Source organism: Diadema antillarum, unplaced genomic scaffold, assembly GCF_040938485.1.
Source record: "Diadema antillarum isolate AM-2024a unplaced genomic scaffold, OU_Dant_1.0 seq00000589_RagTag, whole genome shotgun sequence".
Taxonomy (NCBI): domain Eukaryota; kingdom Metazoa; phylum Echinodermata; class Echinoidea; order Diadematoida; family Diadematidae; genus Diadema; species Diadema antillarum.
In genome coordinates, this window is record NW_027271521.1 from 923,775 (window position 1) to 947,258 (window position 23,484).

The window sequence follows — 23,484 nt, forward strand, 5'->3', positions numbered from 1 at the left end:
GTACACAGACCCCGGTTATAAAAAGTGCTTTGAATGCCAAACACACAACATTCAATCGACTTGAGTCACATGTGAAAGCACATACCATAATAGGTTTAACGTTAGGCATTAATAAAATTGCTTTTCCTGTAAGAACGATCTCGATTCCACATTCACACCTTGCCTCGTTCGCACCTTGTTCAGTGAGTTCGCCACATCTGCCACTTGCCAGTGCAGTGCCACCTATCAGTTTATCGGACTACACAAGTGACCAGTGAACGGGCAGTGCCGGTGCCAGTGCAGTGCCAGTGGTCATCCATCAAAATAATTACGCAAAATCACACCACAAACATGAATGGATCTCTCTTGATCAACAAGTCTCACATAAAATACTCACTGCTGAATATGATGATATACAATCTTGAAGACAATACCAACGCGTAATCAACAATATTATTCCGAAAGAGTTACGATTTTCATCCCACATACGTTGGTAGGTTCTTCGCCGTCGCGTAGCTCCTCCTCGTTTATATCACACACTGTTAAATTTCCGTGCGTGTCTTTACGATAGCCCTGCATGCAGTCGCCACACACACACACAGCGCATCACCGCTGACTGGTAAAGCCGTGCGATGCGATCTAGGCACCATTCACACACGTTCACAACCGAACCCGGCTGCTATCCATGGCCATCCACACAACACAACCACAGAACTCGAGTTCTGTGAACACAACATACGATAAGCAACACGCATCGTGCCATACATACCGTAGGTCAATCGAGGTGCGTTGCGAGCTGGGTTCATCATGAGATAGGGTGCGACGGACGATAGAGGGCTCTGTGCCATTTTAAACTTTGGTACACAGTGCGCAAGTAAAAAAAAAAAAAAAAAAAAATCATCAACGACTTGAAAGAAGTGGCAAAATGATCAGGGCCCTTTTGCATTAAAACAACAACAACAATTAAATCATACGTAAACCATCAGGCATCATCTAATCAGTAGGGAGTGCTCACAAGCTTGTGTTTTATTCTCTGACTGAAATGTGTTCGTTACAGGGCACAGTGTCTTTTGTATAGCTCAAGGCAATTCCATCAGTTTACAATTGGAAAAACTGTTCCATCTTATAGAAAATATTGATGACAATACTGTAGGCCTATAAGCTGTTATTTTCATATACAGATATTTTTGTAAATGAGGAGGCCACAAACAGTTGCGTGTGATGTTGTTTGCGCAAATTGATAACGAGGTTATTGTAGTGTAAGTATACTTGTGCCTGTCCATTAGTGATATTTTCATGTGCTGTTAAATTCCTGGCGCAATGGTGATTCGCGAAATTCACAAAAATCAAACCCTCGCAAAAATAACAGCTTTTACAATAATACCATCTAATACTTGAGAACAGTCATCAACTATTTGACCACATCTGGTCATTTGAAATCTGTATATCAAGGCCTTAAAATTTAATGTTTTTGAAAGATCATGACTTCAGTATCATGGCGATCGCTATAATATCCTTCACACAAAAGATGCTCACAATGACTGCCTGTAATCTCCTAGTAATTAGTGAGAAGATAAATGTGTAAATGATTAGAGATACTTTATTAGAGATATCCTCATTTACAAAGTTAATGTTTAGGCCTGCTTGGCAGTGAAACCTGACAGGAAGCAGTGAAGGACCCGAGCTGTAAATCATTTACAAGAATGTTTCAAAACATCGGTTCTTGTTTGTGATTGACAGACCTCTCGATTTTCACTCCTTTCTCACTCCTTCTATCATTTTCTCTCTCAACCACACACACACACACACACACACACACACCCTCTCTCTCTCTATGGTATACATGTATATACCTTTCTAACTATCTATTCCTCCTCCCCTCTCTCTCTCTCTACACACATACCATACCGGAAAACAAGAATTGGAGCCAATGGCATTTTTTCATGGCATGAAATTTTCGCAAATTGCCACTGACATCCAATGCACTATAGCGTGTACAAGAACTTTTGCATGCATTTTAATTTCATGAATCTCTCTGCTCTCATAAAATTCATGAAATCAAAATGCATGCAATAATTTCTGGTTTTACAGCATTATATATCTCTTCTCTGTCTCTTATTCTCTATCTTTTTCTCTTCCTCTTTTTGTCTATCTCTCTATATCTATCTTTCCTTTCTTTTTCTCTCTCCGTCCTTCTCTCTCTCCTCTTTGATGGGCACCAACCTCATGTTAACATGATCCACACAATGTGAGAGCAAACAATATTTTTTTACCCATTACCTATTGCCCCTGTGTTATGATCATGTTTCATTCATACTGTTTAGTTGTTGGTCTTTCATGAGAGTGCAAAGGGGTACTGTATATGGTGTATATTTGGCGACATTTTTATTTTCGCAAATTTCGCGAGTCAGGCGCTATTTGGGACTTTAAAAGTACACCAAAATATTAGCTCTACTCCTGACATGAATGTGATGTGTACGCAAACATTTCTCCAGTCTATGCTGTACTCCACAATTGCGAAGTTAACCACTCATAAAATTACTGGGAAGTCCCAATTCATATAAAATTAGATTCGTTAAATATATGGTACATACAGTACCTAAGTTATGCTTTTGAAAAAATAAATCTCAACAGCACTTCAGAGCGGTAGCCCTGTAATGCCAAGAAGAAAATAAGATGTCTCTTGAATGCCGTTTTCTTCACTTTGAATTCTGTCGATATCTTGGAGTTGCCCTTTTATTCACTTTGAATTTTGTTGACGTCTCCAAGTTGCCCTTTGGTTCACTTTGAAATCTGTCAATGTCTTGGAGTAGCCCTTTTATACGCTTTGAATTCTGTTGATGTCGTGGAGTTGCCCTTTTAGTCACTCTGAATTCTGTCCATGTCTTGGAGTTGCCCTTTTATTCACTTTGAATTTTATTGATTTCTTGGAGTTGTCTATCTGGGATGTGCATTGAAGAGTTCTATGCTTCAATTTACCTGTTGCAAGATTTTAGGCCACAATGAAAATGCAACTACTTTTGCATATTACATTATTTCAAGGATGATAACAAAATCTGTATATCTCTGAACAAGCATTAAAAAGGCACAAATTTCACTTCCTGTTGTTCAGTCTGTTTTCATTTTTATTTTGTTCTGTTTTGTTTGTTTTTTGTTTTTGCTGTTGTTTCTTATGAAGACCCCCCTTTCAAAATAGTTCATGTCCATCAGTCATATCATACAGATTCCAGTTTCTCTTTTTCTCTTTTTTTTTTCTATTTCGGTATCTCTCTGGGTATTCGCAGTAAAATTATAGCCATACATTTAGTACAGCAGAATTCAATATATATACAACAAATATTTCACACTTCACATCATGCATTATTCACATAATATTGACTGGCTTCAAGGTTCACGGGCAAACTACTACAAAAAAGAGGAACGTGCCCATAGTCAATGTTTTGGAGCAGTGATTGTTAAAAACTTTATAAATGTATCTTTGTACAATTTCAAATATCTCACAACAATTTTCAAGCATTGCTATTTCTGCATAGATTCATAGTGGAACAGCAAATCCTGAAAAATTTCAACAAAGTGTACTATTCAATGATTACTGCAGACATTCCTATGTTACTATTATGTCGATGTATCACACAAATGGAACTGTTTAATGTCGCTGGAACCTCGGCATATCCATATTTGTTGTTTTGATTCAAACAATCCTTTTTTAAAGAAACTTGTCTTGAACAGCTCATCTTGCTCTGTAAAAGTAAGAATAAGAGCAGGAAGAAATACTCCAAAACCAGAAACATTTGCGGCATGAAATTTTGCAAATTGGAGCCGACGGCCTTTTTTTTTTTCGCAGCATGGTATTTGCATGTATCGGTGACTGGCATTCAGTGCATTGAGTAAACAAAACTTTAATATGCATTCCACTTTTGCGAATCTTGGCTCCTCGCGAAATTCATGAAAGTTTCATGCACACAAACATTTCTGATTTTACAGTACAATGAGCAAGCAAATGGCAGTATACCAGAAAATAGAAGACAATTTAAATCATGACAAAGTCCATTAAATCTTCAATAGCTTGGAGAACACGACAAGTGAGGCAAGTATGACATGCTAACATCCTCTATAATTACCATACCAATGTAAACATGACAGCTATAGGAAAGGGAAGGTGAAGGTTCCCTTGCACCAATGATGGAATGCTGCTATAATGAGGTTCTCCTGTACCACTGATGGAACCTTGTTGTAATGAAGTTCTCCTGTACCAAAGATAGAACCTTGACGCAATGAGGTTCTCCTGTATGACTTATGAGACCTTGTTGTAATGAGGTTCTCCTGTACTCCTGATGGAACCTTGCTGTAATGAGGTTTTCCTGTACTCCTGATGGAAACTTGCTGTAATGAGGTGGTCCTGTCCCACTGATGGAACCTTGTTTTAATAAGGTCTCCTTTATCAAAGATGGAATCTTGCTGAAATGAGGTTCTCCTTTACCAATGATGGAACTTCACTATAATGAGGTTCTCCTGTACCAATGATGAAACCTTGTTGTAATGAGGTTCCCCTGTACTACTGATGGACCCTTGTTGTAATGAGGTTCTCCTGTACCACTGATGGAATTATGCTGTCACGAGGTTCTACTGTATGCCTTACCACCATTGATGGAACCTTGTTGTTATGAGGTTCTCCTATACCACTGATGGAGCCTTGTTATGAGGTTCTCCTGTAACTAATGGAACCTTGTAATAAAGTTCTCCTGTACCAAAGATAGAACCTTGACGCAATGAGGTTCTCCTGTATGACTGATGAGACCTTGTTGAATGAGGTTCCCCTGTACCAATGATGGAACCTTGCTATAATGAGGTTGTCCCGTACCAGTGATGGAGTCTTGTTGTAATGAGGTTCTCCGGTACCACTGGTGGAACTATGCTGTCATGAGGTTCTCCTGTAGGCCCTACCATTGATGGAACCTTGATTTTGTGAGGTTCTCCTATACCACTGATTATGGAACCGTGCTATGAGGTTCTCCTGTACCACTGATTGAACCTTGTTTTAATGTGGTTCCCCTGTAGCAATGATGGAACCTTGTTGTAATGAAGTTCTCCTGTACCAATGATAAAACCTTATTGCAAAGAGGTTCTCCTGTATGACTCATGAGACCTTGCTGTAATGAGGTTACCCTGTACCAATGATGGAGCCTTGTTGCAATGAGGTTCTTCTGTTCCACTGACAGAACTACGCTGTCATGAGGTTCTCCTGTACGCCCTACCATTGATGGAACCTTGTTTTTGTAAGGTTCTCCTATACCACTGATGATGGAACCTTGCTATGAGGTTCTTCTGTACCACTGATAGAACCTTGTTTTAATGAGGTTCCCCTGCACCAATGATGGAACCTTGTAAAGAGGTTTTCCTGTACCACTGATAGACTTTTGTTTTAATGTGGTTCCCACGTACCACTAATGGAACCTTGTTGTAATGAAGTTCTCCTGTACCAATGATGGAACCTTGTAATGAGGTTCCCCTGTACCAATGATGGAACCTTGTAATGAGGTTCCCCTGTACCAATGATGGAACCTTGTTGTAATGAGGTTTCCCGTCTCACTGATGGAACCTTGTTATGATAAGATTCCCCTGTACTAATGATGAAACCTTGTTATGATAAGGTTCTCCTGTACCAATGATGAAACCTTGTTATGATAAGGTTCTCCTGTACCAATGATGGAACGAGCTGAGCTTACCTCTTCTTGACCCGACATGACCGTCACGCAACTAGAGAGGGCGTCACAGGCGGCGTGGGATCGGTCCAACACATCCTGGAGTTTTTGTTGCAGCTCTACGAAAGTGAATGCAAGACTTCATGGAAAATTAACCCTTTATGGGCCAAGGACTTTGGATAGTGTGTTAAATACTACAGGATTTTCTGTTCTACTTGGCACTGAAAAAGGACTAAGGGTTGCATGATTGCTATTGGTGTCTACTCTATTCTGAACGGTGCTGATGATAATACATATCTTTAGCTGCAAGTGTTATTAGGCTCTTCGCCTACTTTTGCTCACAAAATATTGGACATGTTTATAATACACAAACACTCATGATATAACTTTACATGTATACATAATATACATTCAAGACAAACAAGGTGTCTATGACAGTATTATGTCAGTTTCTGTTTGAAAAAAAAAAAAAAATATATATATATGGCACTATGACTGACTCATACCGTCAATGTAATCATAAAAATGGCTTAAGATCATTACTTTTTTTACCTGTTATGGAAGTGAATTTTATATTCTGTGTTTATTATGTAATCACATGTCCACATTGTGGAGTGGCATTTCACTTCAGAAAACGATGGCCTTACCAGGAATACATTACCTGTAGGATTTATGCCGTTTGCGCTGGTGTGTCCCTTTAAGCCATCCGTCCACTGGGTCAGACATCGGATGCTCTCTTCCAGGAGTTGTTGCCGAGTTTGGGCATTCTGGGAAGTTCGCAACAAAAGATACAAGTCTGAATGGAAGCAAGTATATGAGTGGTGTCTACATTTGGGCTGCACTTTGATGACCAGTGTTTATCAAAAAGCAAAAGACAGTCAGAGTGCCATGGTGAGGTGGACTTCCCTACGGAGCCTCAAACATGAGTTCCTGAATTCAAATCTCTGATGACACCTGTCTCACTGGACAAGCTCTTTCACCCATTACATCGCTCTCGACCCACATGTTATGGATAATGATTATGAGGTAACAACTTCAGGAGCACCCTGAGAGAAAAACAGTGCTATCACCAAGGAGTGTACTGTAAAACAAGATACTCTTGCAGCATAAATTCATGGTCTTTATCGCGGCATGAAATTTTCGTGAGTTGCCTCTAACATTTAATACATATCGTGTAGACAAGAATGTTCACGTCCATTTTAATTTCACGAATCTTGACCCTTGCAAAATTCATGAAAGTAAAATGTGTGCATACATTCCTCCTTTTACAGTACTCTTTTGGTAAATTCACAACATTAGCACAGATGTCATCATCATGATCATCATCATCACTATCATTGATATTATCGTGATCATTACTATTATACGTATTATCTCATTTTCATAATGATTCTCATGGATTTTTTTCACGATTTTGGGGGGCATCGGTCTACTGTATAATCTCTGTAGATTTGTTTATGTTGAGATACCGGTACAGATATACTGTATGTATTTTGCACTGTCAATGTACAATTGTGTTCTGTTTGTTGTATGTTAGTTTTTGTTGGTTTGTTTCTTTCATAGAATGGTATAAATGAAATGAAAGAATAGTAATTAGAATAACAACAATGATGATATAAATCATCATCACAATTGTCATTGTCATTAGCATTATTACTGGCATCATTAATATCACCAACATCATCATTGCTGTTATGATTATCAATATACTACTGGCAGTCACCTTCTTATATTTTATTACTGTTCCTATCATTAACCCGTTGAGGATGGACTGATTTTGCTATAACATGCATTTCCTATAGACACCTGCCCGGATATTCTCGGGACTCGTCCTCAACGGGTAAATGCCATTGTAATCATCATCATCATAATTTTCAGTAAGTATATAAGTATGATAATATATAAATATAATAAGGATATTAGAAGTATATACCTTCATGATGTCGTGGATGCTGTTCAGCGGAAGAAGCTTCTTGCTACGGGTGGGCCCTTCGTCCTCATCCTCTGAGTCGGACGAGTCGGCGATGACCTTGCTGCTGGCGAGACGCTCGCAATACGACCGGTGCTCGCGTAGGGCGCTGATCCACTTCTGCAAATATGAACACGCAAACAGAACAAATGCAAACAAGTGGCCATGACGCTACCCTTTCCCTCGCTTTTCCGAAAGAATAAAAAATGAACAAAAATCAACACGGAAAAAACAAACATTTTAAAGAGAAAAAGACAGAAATAAAATGCATATCAACAAAGTATTTTGCACTGGGAGCTTCTATAATATATGTCACTATTATGATTACTTTTGACCAAAATCAACAGTTATGTTAAGCTGTTGATCTCTAAACTCAAGGGTAACTATCTTCAAGGATAAGCTCACAGCTCCGTAATTACGCTTTTTATCTCCAAGTTCTTCGGATCAACAAGTTCTGTCCAAGTTCTGTGCCTACCTACAAGTGGGGACCCCCCGCAGCTCGCTGATAGAGTGCCAACCCTGAGATATCTCGTACTAGCTTCAAGATGGCTATCAACGAGAGCATCTGCATGGTTCCTAATTACGAGCCTATCCTCAAGGTTAGGGATCACCGTCTGAATGTAACTAACGGCTGCAGTTTGTGCCCTCTGACCACAAAAGAAAACCACTGTTTAATTGTGGAAGACATTGCCGTTGTGCCTGTCTTACCGCTCTGTCAAGATCGGCTGAGAATTTTTCATCCAGCATCCAGAGGTGGGTGGGGCCTTGGTGGTATTTCAGCGAGAAGAGCTTTGTATCATCAACATTGACCTGGACAGCATATAAAACAGGCATACATTGTATTTAAACTCTAGCAGTAGCAGGTACAATGGTACAGTGCACTCCAGTTAAAACAAACACGGTTATAACGAAATTGCAGTTGCAACAAAGCAAAAATTCAGGCTGCAACATTTTCTGCTCTATCTTTTTCTTTTAATATCGTTTATCTGTTCGGTTATAACCAAATTTCAATATAACAAAAGGAAACTACTTGTTCCAAGAACTTCCTTATAATGGGAATGCACTGGAATCAATATTGACGTTTGTGTGCATTTTAATTTTGCGAATTTTGAGAGAGCCAAGATTCGCGAAATTAAAATGCATGCGAAAGTTCTTGTCTACACTCTATGCATTGAATGACACCGTGGCAGTTCGCGAAAATTTCATGCCGCAAAAAGGGCCGCCGGCTCCAATTCCCAAAAATTTAATGCCGCGAATATATCATGTTTTACAGTACTTTGAAGCTAGTAATCTCTCCTTTTGTCTTAGTTTTTAAAACAGTATTATGTGTAAATCATTATCAGTTATATTATGAACTTCATTGCACTCATTTTGTATCATATCTATAAGTTAATAGAGTGAAAATAAATGTCAATTCCATTCAATGCAATTTCATCATTCACAATCTGTCATCCAGCTTCACTAAAAAAAAAAAAGAGTTGTGAGAAAGAGGAAACAGTTATCACTGATACAGTGTATATACCAACAACAAAAAATACACATCTAACAATTTGGTGAAGCTGAATGACAAATTGTGAAAGACAGGCCAGTTGACAGAACTCGACACTAACTTTTTTTGTCTTGTGGCCACTAGAATCATTAAATCTGACATTTTATTGGCCTGGGAAAGAGATGTGGTGGCCTAAAATAAAAGTAACAATCCATTTTGAATCTTATTTGCCCAATCAGGCCACCAGAAGATAATTTGCTGGCCTGATACAAATTTTTTGTGGCAATCGGGCCACCGGGCCACCTCTAACATCGAGCCCTGGTTTATTTGCACCCATCATGTATTATAGTGTTGCTCTACAAGAATGTCATGACTTAACCTCAAATATAGTTCAAAATGAAAGGTACACTGAACATGCCATATCTTTCACAATGGTTTCACTTCTCTTTTGTTTGTTTTGTTGTTGTTGTTGTTTCAAATTACCCATGCTGGAAAGGTATTCACTAAAATTTCTACATTCCAACATATTCCCTTTTAAGACAAGTGTATGTTGTCTTCACAATGGAAAATTAGATTCCAAATTTTGCTGGATGATACTCATCCCTATTTCTCTCATTGTGGTTTTAAATTGCAATCTAACCACATTAAAAAAAAAAAATTGTTTCAAAAGTTTGATTCAGCGCAGCATTTCTATGACTTTGTTGACAGCAACTTATCTACTCAACTGAACGGCAATTGTTTCAGACTGATCTTGCAAGAAAGTCAATGAATCAAAATGTTTAAATTGTACTTCAGGGTCCCATTTCATCAGAGGTAGGTAAGGAAGATTGGAGCCACAATAAAGCACATACAAGCAATGTACTTGTTGCCACAGTGACTGAAACTACAGCAATTTACGATGATTAGGATTACAGATCAGAGTGGAATGATGTCCAGAGCGCCTTCACCTTACCCTTATTTCTGCTCCCTCTAAGCTCTTGTAGCCTTGCCGCTTCACACCAGCATATGCATCAGCCCTGCAAGTGCCAAGTGAAAAATGAAAGGCATCTATGTCACTGGTCTCTATGGCAACTATGTCTTAAAAAGATTATTGAAGATTTCGGAGAAAAATTCCAATTTTTTTTGATGAAATGTAATTTTTCATTTCGTAGTTATTCATCATTTTCACTTTTAAATGATATTTCTCATTCTCCTCCAAAAGATATATACTGTACGAGCTAAAATTTTCGCGGTGGTTTTATTTCCGTAAATTTCGCGAATCGCCTTTGAATCGCCAAAATAATAACACGCTAAAATAACAATGTGCGAATAACTAAGTTCACGCAACCGCGAAATTAAGAACACGCGAAAATGTCCTCCAAGTAGCAATTCGCAAAAATATCTGTACGCGAAAATTTCAGCTCGTACAATATATATATGCTTTCTTGTGGGGGTCGGGGTGGTAACTGCATATAGGTAAATAAATCTTCTTTTAACTTGGGAGTGCCGTGTATCAATTCTATGGGATTCACATTATCTTAAACCTCACGAAAACAATCATATTGCTGAAAGGCATCAGTTTACCACACACAAAAAAAAACAACAACTAACAACTAAAGAAATTCCTCTTCATGTTCAAATTGTTGTGATCTTCATGCCAAGAAGATGAAAATCAATACCTGTTCCTATAATAGGTCAGCATCCCTTGATCTAGGACCACCCAGAGGTGTCTCCTCCTCACAAGACCAGCCTGACGACAAGAAACAAGGAAATAAAAACAACATTAGAAAAGAAAACATGATCACTCTAAATCAAAATGATAAGTACAAATTTGTAATAATGCCTCTGGCACCACTTCGTGGTGGAGGCATAAAAAAAAGGATTGATGGTAGTGATGATGGTGGTGTAGGTGATGACCATGGTGATGGTGGTGGTGATGATGGCAGTGGTGGTGGTAGTGGTGATAATGATGGTGGTGATGATATTTCATGGTGATGATGATGGCGGTGCTGGCGATGGTAATGAGGATTGTGGTGGTGGTGTTGGTGGTAGTAAAGTTGGTGGTGATGATGGCGATGATGGTGGTGGTGATGATGATGGTGGTGAGGATTGTGGTGTGGTAATAAAGCTGGAGGTGATGATGCAGTGGTTGAAGTGGTGGTGGTGATGATGATGGTGGTGGTGGTGGTGATGATGATGGTGGTGGCGGTGGTGATGATGATGATGGTGGTGGTGGTGGTGATGATGATGGTGGTGGTAGTGATAATAGTGATGATGGTGACGATGGTGGTAGTGGTGAAAGTGGTGATGGTGGTGGTGATGATGGTGGTGTTTGTGGCAATGGCAACGATGATGACAGAATTACTGAAAAGTTGTGATGATTGATAGGAATGGCATTGATGATGTTGATCAGATGATATTGGCAAAAAAAAAATGATAATAGCAACACTGACAATGGTGATGAGGAAGAGGAGGTGGAGAGGGAGGAGGAAAGAAAGGGGGTATAAAGTGGAGGATGAATTTAATTTCCTTTCATTTTCTTTTTCATTTTCAAATAAAGATGTAAATGTACAAAGCATTACACGACGACAAAAATTTACATATTCTACATATGTCAAAAAATGATAAAATCATACAATATATGGCGATAGTTTGAAAAGCACAGATGCATGATACGTGTATACATCAGAATTATGAGAATTATGAAAGATATTTACTGGCCCTGAATAATGAAAAAAAAAGCACTTGAGGGAAGAAAGATTGAATGTTTGCTATAGAGCAAATATGCCATTTTACATGAATACCAAGAGGAAATATGAATGCATCTGCAAATTGTCAATCCAGTTGACCACTTGGAAATCACCCTGAGAGCCTGTGACATGTAATTTACATTGTTGCTTTTAATATCTGAAACACTATCAATGCAACATTGAAACGGATGGCTTCATGAGACTTGTAACGACATACAGTACTTATTTTTATCATGATGGACAACAACAGTCGGTGCTTTGACATCTTAGCGAAAAGCATCAATAAATGCTCTGCCTTTATAGTTATATGAGGTTATTGCCCTAATATTGCATGACAACACACCCCATTTTCCTTGCAAACAACATCTGGCATTTTAAGCTGAGTATCCCACACATTCTGACACTGCTAAAAGTTTGCTCACCCTGTAGAGAGGCCCTTCAAACTTGTTGACGTAGCTGTGAATGACCTGGATGTACAGATAAAAGGGAGATAAGAAAATAGAGGTCCTCGATAAAATCAGTCACTTTGCACATTAAGTACGCAGAAATAAATCAATGTGAGGATTTTTTTTTTCCATATGCACCTGCAATCTACAGAACAGTACTGCAAAATTTGAAACTAGTTTTACTATCCATACCAAGAAATTGCAGTGACATTCTCACATAGAAAACAAAAATCTGAAGGCAAGTTAAGAAAGAGAAAAAAGGCAAAATAATACAAAATGTAGGTCTGGAGACATTCTTGGCATTTTTTTACACTAAAAGCCAAATCAGAGTGCAATATGAAAATCAGAAATTTTCTGTCAGTAAATCATCTGATTTGGTTTTCTTCAGGAACTTCAAAATGGCAACCTCAGATCAAGTTTGACTGTTCTCCTGTTTTGATCAACCGATATGTTTTCTGGATAAAGATTTTCACAACAGGCGTTTTCTCAAATAGGACTGATGTATTGTGAAGTTTTCCTTTGTCTCCTGAGATATGTCAAAATATTGTACATCCCTGTACTTGAGCACACTGATTATAAAAAATGGTTTATTGCCACCTGGTCTAATATCAGATGGTCTACTTTGTCTAACACCACTATGGCTAAGCTCATTTGGTCTACTATAAATTTCGTCTAATGCCCATTTGGTCTAAACCTCACTTGGTCTAATGTCTAAACTGTGGGTATTGGACAAAATGGGCATAGCCCATATGGAAGTAGATCAACTGGTAATGAGGCTAAATGGCCATTGGACTAAATGGTCAATAGATGAACTGGTTGAAGATGGAATGGGAGCAGCCTAAGTGATAAATCACCAATGAAAATGTTCTTCTTTTGAGAAAAATCTCATGTCAATGGCATACTGCACTAGCACAACTGTATTCTATACAGACAATTTACAACGAATGGAGCTCAGATTTACAGGTTTACAACTGAACAGTGTTCTAATTTCTACAGGCTAGCCTAATCAGTGTTAGCTCTGTTCTCAGAGTTGGTCCCGTCATTAAAAGCTTTACCCCAGCAGTGCCAGATACACATTCCGCACACTGCAGTGAAGACCAGACGTGGTGGGTAAAATATCTTGTCCAGTAATGCTGTTAAAGTGGAAACTAAGCATAACGAGATCCTTGGGACCAAGACAATTAATTTTGTTCTTTATATCAGATATTTTGTTATATCAGTAGTCAATGAACAATACAAAACAAAGGAAATAAATTCATTGGGACCAGAGAAATTACTTTTTGTTATATCAGGTATTTTGTTATATCAGATGTCTTTATATTGAGTTTCCACTGTACCTCCTGTTTAAGATTCTTGAGACCTATCCACTACACCTCATTGCCCCCAACCTACCTCCATTTTGTTCATGAGTATGTGCAGTAGGTGGTATTTGAACCCATGACCAAGAATCTACTGTCAACTACTCTTTACCACAAAGCTCTCATCTACCTATGTTTTGTCTAGCAATGCATGCATGGGCAGGATTTGAATCTAGGACCTCCTATTTTGGAGTCCAGAGCCCTATCCACTAAACCACCATCTAAATCAATCCTGTCCAAGAATGCATGCGTCTTTGAACCAAGCGAGATTTGAAACCAAGGTCTTCTGTCACAGCATCAAGAGCCTCTTTCATCCACTATTCCACAGTGACCACACCTACCTTCCAAAGTTCCCATTAACCCTTTCTGTGCCAGGGACTTTGGAGAGTGTGTACAACGCTATATGGGGTTTTCTGTGACAATCGACACTCAAAGCACACTAATGGTTCATTCAAAGGGTTTCATGATATTTGCTCCTGCGACAATAGCTCCCATGAAATATCCGCACGCTAAACCAAACATGAATTCTACCAAAAAACATAACCTGAACACTAATCCTCATCCTCACATCAAACTAAACCTAAAACTCTATCACAACTCTAACCCTAAGCCTAAGTCCTTGGAGAAAATAAGACCGGAATAATTGTCGCAGGAGCAAATGTCGTGTCGCCGATCCAAAGACTTATGCACAGGGTGGGATTTGGATCCAGGATCTCCTCTTACACAGAAGTCCAGTGCCTTTTTTACTGTTTTGAAGTGCCCTGCCTACCTTCATTGGTCTGACGCTCAGCAGCTGCCGCAAGTGGAACGACTGGGCCAGGTCCAGGGGGGTCTGGTCCATGCTGTTCTTGATGCCGGTCTTGGCTCCGCCCTGCAGCAGCAAGATGGCTGCCTCCCTCTTGTCGCTGCAGCTGGCCCGGTGGAGGGGCGTGTTGCCCCGGTCGTCATGGCAGTTTATGTCCGGTGGCCTGGCAGCATTAAGCTGAGGGGATAAACAAAAAAACAAAAAAAGTTTTTTCTATGCAAATGCCAAAAAGTTACACTGATCAAATAATCTATACTGTAAGACGAGGAATGTTCCCGTGCATTTTAATTTCGTGAATTTCGCGAGAGCCAAGATTCGCGAAATTAAAATGCATGCAAAAGTTCTTGTCTACACTATATGTGACCCTGCACCTCAAAACAAACAAAAAGTCGCCAGACATGAATTTTTAGTTAAGACCATATTCTGAAAGAGCAGACTTTAAGCTTTAAAATGATGTATAACTCAAATCAAATGGACTCTCCTAACCTATCTAAATATTAGAAAGAAAGCAAAAACTCAGGAAAAGCGTAAACTGAGAAAAGGGGCTCTGAAGTACAGTGTCTATTCAAGCGCTTAATCTTTACCAAACCCTGCTGGCTATGCGATGAATGGGACAAAAAACAGGAAGTAAACCACCAGAGTAACAACAATGAAGGGATTATCAGATTAAACTGAAATTAAGCATGCCTCATTAACACATTCTGTCCATAATTTATGCCAACTTTCAAAGCAGTAGCACTATCCTTTCAAAAGTTATTAGAGTTGAAAGTGAAGAGTGTGGACAAGGTTTTTCAGAAATGAAAAAGGGAATCTAAAGACACACCTAATCACACTATTCTACCAAAAATGTTCGAGATAAACTGCTAATAAAACACTTTCCTGCCCGTTTTATGATACCAAATTTTAGCATAATGTAAAAGAAGACCCGCTCTTTCAGAAAATATAGAAAAGTCAAGTTCGGCTAGGTTGACCCATTTCACTCATTTTCAGTCCTCACGCAAAATCAGTGTGTGCGACTTTATGTTCGTTTTGAGGTGCACGGTCACATATGTATTGAATGTTAGAGGCAACTCATGAAAATTTCATGTTGCAAAAAAAGGCTGTTGGCTCCAATTCGTGAAAATTTCATGCCACGAAAATATCTTTGCTTTAATACAGTATACCAGTACTCACTCTTGTTCGAAAACACTCCAAGGAGATTCTGTACAGTACTTTGTTCCGTCAATTGTGCCATTAATATTTCTTACTGATTTCTATCAATTGTGCTAAAATTGTTTTATCAATTGGTGATGCCTTGCAGCTTGTTTCCATAGATATTCCCTTCTATGAAAAATATGACAAACTGTCCTACCCATGGGCCAACATAAACAAATATTGGACTGGCATGTGACTAGCCACTGTAATATTCTGCAGTGTCTATATTATCCTTTGATAAATTTACTTATCCCTGTCAAACTGCACTGAAATTACATCAAAATACCAATCCATGATGCACAGGGCAAGATGAAATGCTAAATCAAGGTGACATAGATCACAACCTGAATCTTCTTTACTGTATATATCTACTATCTCTTTCTTATACATATTTTCACCCAATATATCTTTCAGACTGTGCAAAAAGAAAGTTGTGCACTCCATCCATTCATTCATTCATTCTGCATGCACTTAGAATTACATTAGTATTGTATTCAAAGTGAAAGAACTTTCACCTCAAGAAGAGCTAGTTGTAGTTTTAAAAACAAAGCTCAATATTTCCATTTCAAAACACCACACAGTTCCAGACTTTGGACTTTACCTCAACCCGGGGAAGTGATTTGCCTTTCATTTTGGTAATGTGTAAGGGCAATATCTGGATGGTTTATGATGTCTTTAGGGTATTCACACCATGCCTGATTTTTTTTTCTTTTTTAGTTTATAAGTGCCTCTCCATGATCAGAGTGCTAAAGTCAATGACTGCACTTCTAGAGATATTTATGATCATACGTGACTAGGATGACGATTATATAGCGTGCATGAGAAGTGTAACTTGAGAGAGTTTAATTATGTATCGTCGCTCTTCCGGTAACTTGACAGTATCTCACAGTACTATGGAACATGGTGTTCCTCTAAATTATACACAAGATATTATGAAAAGTTTAAGACACATATATCTCATCAACTCTGCTGTGACTAAAATCTTCCTGAATTTTTTTTTTTCACAACTAAAAAGAAGCTAATCATGCTCTGTAGAGATTCCTACAAAAAGATTGCAGGCTATGTAACAGCAACAATTGGTAAAAACAAAATTGAACTGAAAATATCCTCTTCAAATTATAGGTGTCTGTAGGGATATGTACTGTAGCAAGCATTTCGTAAAATTTGAAGTACTTTTGTACAGACACTGGAAAGGGGACAATTTATCAAATGAGAGGAAAATTTTAGCGATCCCGAAAAGCAGGAGTGAAAATGGTGGATAGACGAATGAGTCTTGTTCTGGTCAATAAATTGTCGCAGCATGTGCCGGGATACAAATTTGAATGCTCCACACTGCTACTCTGAAGAAGATAAATGGCTTCGTCAAGCACTCCCCGTTGAGACGCAAGTGGTAGGCACAACATCTTGCCGCACCATTTCAATATGCCAGTCAGCAAACTACTCATCTGATCACACACGCATTGTGCAGCTACACACACATGTAGCTCGATGGAGACACGGAATCATGTACCTGGTAACACTGCACTTACAATGTACAAAACCATCTTGGGAACTTAATTACCAAGTAGTTTCTGAAAGCAAGCATTTTTCGGATTTCTACTACTACTAACCACAGCACTACTACTACAAGACATAATAATACAACTTACAATGATGATGATGATAACTTTTATTGGTATGATAATAATACTAATAATAATTGCAACATTATTAATGTCCTTATTATCATTCTTTAGCATTATTATTGTTATTATCATTATTATTATTATTATTGTTATCATTATTATCATCATCATTATTACTATCATTATCATTATTATTATTATCATTATCATTATTATTATCATTATTATCATTATTATTATCATCATCATCATTGCCATCATCATCATCATTATCATCATTGTAGCGAGAAACTCCCAAAAAGGGGACTCTCAAAAGGGGGATTAAGAATCTATTAGAGACCACACAACCGGAGTTGGATAGTTATTATTTTATCATCATTATTATTATCGGTAACAATAAAAATAATTACAAAATTGGCAAAAATAATAATACTTTACAATTATACAGTGCCTCGAGATTGACATGAATCCCTATAAGTTTCTTAATGTCAGATCACCGGCAGTGTAAGTGAGGTGATAAAGGATTCATTACACACCTATTGCCAATTTATATTTTACACTGACCAGTTTTGTCAACATTTCCACATCACCCTCAGAGGCTGCCTCTAGGAGGGACCGTTGAGACTTCAAATCCTGAGACTGTTCAGCTCCTGAAATAAGGAAAAAATAAATGGAAAAATATAAATATTTACATATGTATACACACATACTGTTTAATAGAGTTGGTGCCAATGCTCAGCAGTAAAAAAAAAATAAACAAACAAACAAAAACAAAAACAAACTCAAAAACAAACTTCTCCTTCAAAATGGCCCATTTGTGGGTCGGTCGACGGAGGTGCACACTGATTTTGATTTTCAGTACTTATTGCATTTATACACTGTATCTATTTTGCGTGTGTGTGTGTGTGTTTTTGTATTATTTTGGACTAAATATTAATTTTCCGGTAAACTGTGCGCTTAGAAACATCTGTATTAAGTGCCTTATAAATGTATTATATATCATTATTATTATTCTAAAAAGAGCAACATATAACATAATACAATGCCATCAATGTGTAACACACGCACTTTGCATAGTGTCCATAGTATTAACAAATTACAGAAATGGAACATACATAAACATAATGCAGATCAACCAATGGAAACATTTTGACCAAGCATCAATTCATCATTTGGACATCTCACAATAGGTTTATACATTAATGGTGTGTGAGTCAAAGAAAAGCCATGGTATCATATGATCTAATTTGTAATTATTTATGACCAAAATCACTACTTCGTGAAAACACATCAAGCACTATATATTCCAAAACTTTGTAATTTCTTTGGCTGCCGACATTGGAAAACTGAAACCTTGACTGTTTTGTTTTTTTAATCTTCATCTATTTATTAACATTGATAAGCTTCAGCATGGGGAAGAGTTTCACATTGAAATGGTCTGCTGTATGCAACATGCAATCATTGAAGATCATATGGCAATGTAACGCTGTGAAAATCACTCAAATGTTCTGATACTCTACATGAAAGGTGCTACAATTGTACATTAAGCACTTGCCCCATTGCCTGGGGCAAGTGAAAATCAAAGTTGTGGAAGTGTTTTGGAGCAATGAGAAAAAAATGTTTGCCCAAAGTTTTGAAGCCACTTTTTTTTTTCACTGCTGCCTCCTACCGCCTACAAACCATAAAAAGTCATAAGACAATTACTGTTTACTGATGCGACACACTTTTAATTTCATATCAACAACTTTCCAACACTTACATGTAGAAGCCCCAGAGCAATGCAACAAAAATACTTGATCAAACCAAGTTTGTTACTTCAATATGTTCAGAAGAGGATCTAGAGGGGGTTGGGGGGTTGGGGGGGTTGCACCCCCCCCCCCAAAAAAAAAAAAAAAAAAAAAAAAAAGTGTGTTGTCAACTGGCCTTACATTGCAGGAAAATGCAACTAAATTTTACAAATTTTCATGGGGGGGTTAATTTGGCAATGACCTCTATACCATAAATAGTGGTGTTTTAGATGCAAGAAAACGCCATTTTCACACACAGATTTTCAAAAATTCTCCCTACTGTGGGAGGAGGGACACCCCCCTCCCACACCCTCCCCCCCTTTATAAAAAGCTAGATCCGCCCCTGATGTTTTAGCATGCAAATCAACATGTGCTGTCTATACAAATGATTGTCTGCAAGTTAGTAAACTCTTGACTTTCAAGGGATTTTCAATAAAATTTCTTATAAACATTTCTAGACCATTTTTGGGTCAAGAGTTCTGTAACAATTTGAAAATCTGCTTGCCTCAAAAGGCAAGTGACTAAAAGGAATGTTATACAGCAATCTGTGTATGTACATCATAAGACTTTATGAGTCACTCTAAAGTAAAACATACATGCACATATTTCTGCTTGAGGCCCCCTCAATGTTTGTTTTTGCTTCTCTTCACTAATGTACATGTATGTGTGTGTGTGTTGTGTGTATACCACTCATAGAGTTGAGATTAGTGGTGTACATCCAAGTTTCCTTTGGCATCCTGAATCATGTGGAAAATCATACTACCAAGAGGCCCCACTCATGAAATGATTTACAATGATTGCAGTACCACATGACAAAAGTGATTAATATGGTAGTGCTTAAAGGGAAACTCCGTCCTGCTATATATTGCAAATTGTCGTTTTGCATGATAACAGAAAATCAGAGAAGTCCAGGTGTAAATCAGATTTTTTTTTTCTTTTTTTTTTTTTTTTTTTTTGGGGGGGGGGGGGGGGGGGGGGGAAGGAGTTCTCAAATATTTGGGCACAGACAGAACTTACCCACTACTGAAGGCATGCAAACATGTATTACTCCGATCATACAGCAAGAACATCTTATGAAGAAAATTTTTCCCAGAAGAAAAATGAAAATTTGGTGAATATTTTTGTACAATCTGAATGCTCAGAGAGCTGCTCAATATTTAAATCACATAGAGATGCAAATTTGTCTTATTATCTGAACTTTGAAATTCATACATTTTTTTTTTATTGTGTCTGATTTTCACAAAATTTTCACTGATCTACTAATCTTTGATTGTTCTGTGTTTGTGCAATTAGGAGGAAATTTCCCTTTAAATGCTCAGTTGAATACTGGTACTGTAAAACGAGAAATGTTCGCGTGCATTTTAATTTCGCGAATTTCGCGAGCGCAAAAATTCGCGAAATTAAAATGCACGTGAAATGTCTTATCTACACTATCTGCATTGAACGCCAGAGGCAATTCACGAAAATTTCTTGCCGCGAAAAAGGCCGTCGGCTCCAATTCGCGAAAATTTCGTGCCGCAATGTTTTACAGTAGTTCTTGCCCTATCAGCACTATTGCAACTCCAGTTACTGTAAGTGGCAACTTTACAAGAAACATAGTGTATGAAATAGGGCCCATTTCTATTTGTGTACACCATCAAGGTCACTGCTACAAACATTTAGTGAAGATGTGTTCACTTTTGTGAAGTATGCCAAGGAGTTCACCTTTCAAGGCAGACCTATTTTTATTTCACATGCCACCTGTAGCAGTAGATATAGAGGCTACCATGTCACTGGGCTCATTAATCACCCTTTTCCTCTTTTCACACTAGCGCTGTCATGTCATCAGGAACTTCTAATGTGCAGTCACCTTAGAAATTCAAGAGCTCATTCAGATTTTATTCAATTTTTCTTTGTCATCTTCTTTTTTCCTCTTCTCCTCCTCATTTTTCTTCTACTTCTTCTCCTGCTCCTCCTATTATTATTATCATCATCATGATCATCATTATTATTATTATTACTATTATTATCATTATTATTATTATTATTATCATTATTATTATTATCATTATCATTACTATTACCATTATTTTCTTCATCTTCTTCTACTTCATCTCTCTGTTCTACTGGAAGGGAATACAATTTTCACAGCAAAATAATAATTTTACTCTTTAGCCCCTGAAATGCAATGGCTACTGTTTTTGTTGTTGTTGTTGTTGTTGGGTTTTGGTTTGTTTTTTTTGTGTGTGTGTGTGTGTGTGTGTGTGTGTGTGTGTGTGTGTGTGTGTGTGTGTGTGTGTGTGCAGGGAATGTAGATGAGTGAAAATTTGTGTGGTTTACTGTCTGGCTCATACCATCCATGTACCAAGGAGTTGCCAATTTGTGCTTGATTGATCACAACTTACAAATGGAATCTACAAACTATCAGCGACTGACCGGTGACTCTACTTTGCAAACGAGTAATGAGAAGGAAGGTGAGGTCCTTCAAAAAGATTGGCCTTTGTTTAGTGCTCAGCTCTGTGTCACATGGCCTTCTGTTTCCGCCAATTTATATACATTCAAGGCAAATTCTCTTCTATCACTCGACAATGTACCACATGTTTGTTTCTGCAGAGAGGCTATTTAAACCCCAGTTATCCAGTACTTTTGTACTGTACTATAACAGAACTATCAACTGCTGGATAAAATCAACCTGACTTAAAGGAGAATAAAACCCCATAAGTGTATACTGTAGCCTACAACTGAACACTATAGTAGCCTTCTCATCCAGCAATGGCTGCACCAAAACTTTAAAAATTCACAACTTTGGCATGGATTATCTTATTTTCCTTAAACTTTCTATGCTGATTTGTGTTACCCAATTTGCTGCATTCATTCAATTCACACATTTTTATATTTGGGTAGTATTCCCCTTTAACTCATTCCCCTTTAAAGGGTGTGTACAGTTCTGGTCCACGTGAGGATTTAGCTTTTAACGTTTTGAGAGATAATCAGAAACCACTCTGTGAGATGTCAAAGAGCATGCAACTCTAAGGGGTATCAAAAGTTTATTTGATGAAAATCGGTTGTGAAATGGCTGAGATATCCAAAAACAAGGTGAAACAAAGAGATCCTAATAAAAGGCGTGGCCTGTCGCCTTTTATTGTTATCATTTTTTGGACATCTCAGCCATTTGAAAGCCCATTTTCATCAAAGAAACATTGAATCTTTCTTAAAATTACATGCTCTTTCATATTTCATAAGAGGTTTGTCATTATCTCACTTAGGAATGTTCAAAACACGAATCCCAACCTCAACCAGTACTGTACAGTCCCTTTGACTCTCCCCTTTAACTCATTCCCCTTTAACTCACTGAGTCAGAGGAATCACATTCCTGAGGTGTCATGCTGTATCCTTTCATATCACAATTCGTATAATTCGTTGTTTGTGGTTCAGAAATCTTCTCTTTCACAAGAGTTCTATTTTGGTCACACCATTCTTTATGCATTGGTTGCTGAATAACCAAAGGTCTCTAAATTTCGACCTTAATTCTCTGTACAAAGGAAATAAGCCCTACTTCCCAGATAATCATAACAAAACTGCAAGTTTTCTGCACCACTTGCCCAGTTTATTTCTTTCCATTCACCCAGTGAAATTATAATCTGACTTTCCAATTCACAGAAGGCATAGGTTTACATTCTTAATAGACTTTGGGTAAACTTCACCTTTAAAACCCTTTGACTCCAAAATTTAAGGCATACATGTACATGATCCATTGTTATCCTTCTTACCAAATATTATTACCAATGGAAATTCTCAGCTGAAGTACACAAAATTGGCAAGGAAATTACATTTTAATGAAAGTAACATAGTACAGTGGCATTAATCTAATCAACATTATTATACATGTATTTGTGGAAAAACTGTCCATTCATTTCTTACCTGTCTACCAAAACCACAATATCATTGGACATTCCCAGTTGAGGTATTGGCAGGAAATTACACTTTTTGGCAAAAGCATCATTATCATTGTCCTTGACCTTTGACCTTTTACAGTATTATTAGACTAACCATGAATCAGCCTCTGAACTTCATCACCGTATGCCACATCACGGGGTGACCTCCCCTCAGAGTTGAGAGCGAACACGTCAGCTCCATGCTCAATCAAAATCTGGACTAAGTCCTTCAAAATATAAAACCATCAGAAATTCAATGGAAAATGAACTTACATATTCAATCAAGAACTGGACTAAGTCCTTTCAAATATAAAACCATCAGAAATTCAATGGACATTGAACTTCCAACTCAAATAATTGAAGGAACAATGATGTAGCTCACAGCTCAAAATGTAACTTCATAAAAAGTGTCCTCTTGTCTTTGAATACGAATTGCAGTTTTCCTTTCTTTTTTGCTATGGCTCACCACAAATGATTTATGAGATAT

General features: G+C 37.8%; 1 protein-coding gene across 1 annotated transcript in view; it reads right to left on the minus strand.

The window, feature by feature from the left end:
* LOC139735643 (oxysterol-binding protein-related protein 1-like) overlaps positions 1-23,484 on the minus strand; it is a 78,838-nt gene that overhangs the window by 52,362 nt on the left and 2,992 nt on the right. Inside the window, exons 3-12 of the mRNA XM_071646392.1 lie at positions 23,113-23,224; positions 17,861-17,946; positions 14,442-14,654; positions 12,291-12,335; positions 10,798-10,868; positions 10,092-10,155; positions 8,359-8,460; positions 7,615-7,770; positions 6,343-6,448; positions 5,706-5,800 (exon numbers count right to left, since the gene is read on the minus strand). Coding sequence (XP_071502493.1) covers positions 5,706-5,800; positions 6,343-6,448; positions 7,615-7,770; positions 8,359-8,460; positions 10,092-10,155; positions 10,798-10,868; positions 12,291-12,335; positions 14,442-14,654; positions 17,861-17,946; positions 23,113-23,224 — 1,050 coding nt within the window. The remainder of the gene's footprint in view (positions 1-5,705; positions 5,801-6,342; positions 6,449-7,614; positions 7,771-8,358; positions 8,461-10,091; positions 10,156-10,797; positions 10,869-12,290; positions 12,336-14,441; positions 14,655-17,860; positions 17,947-23,112; positions 23,225-23,484) is intronic.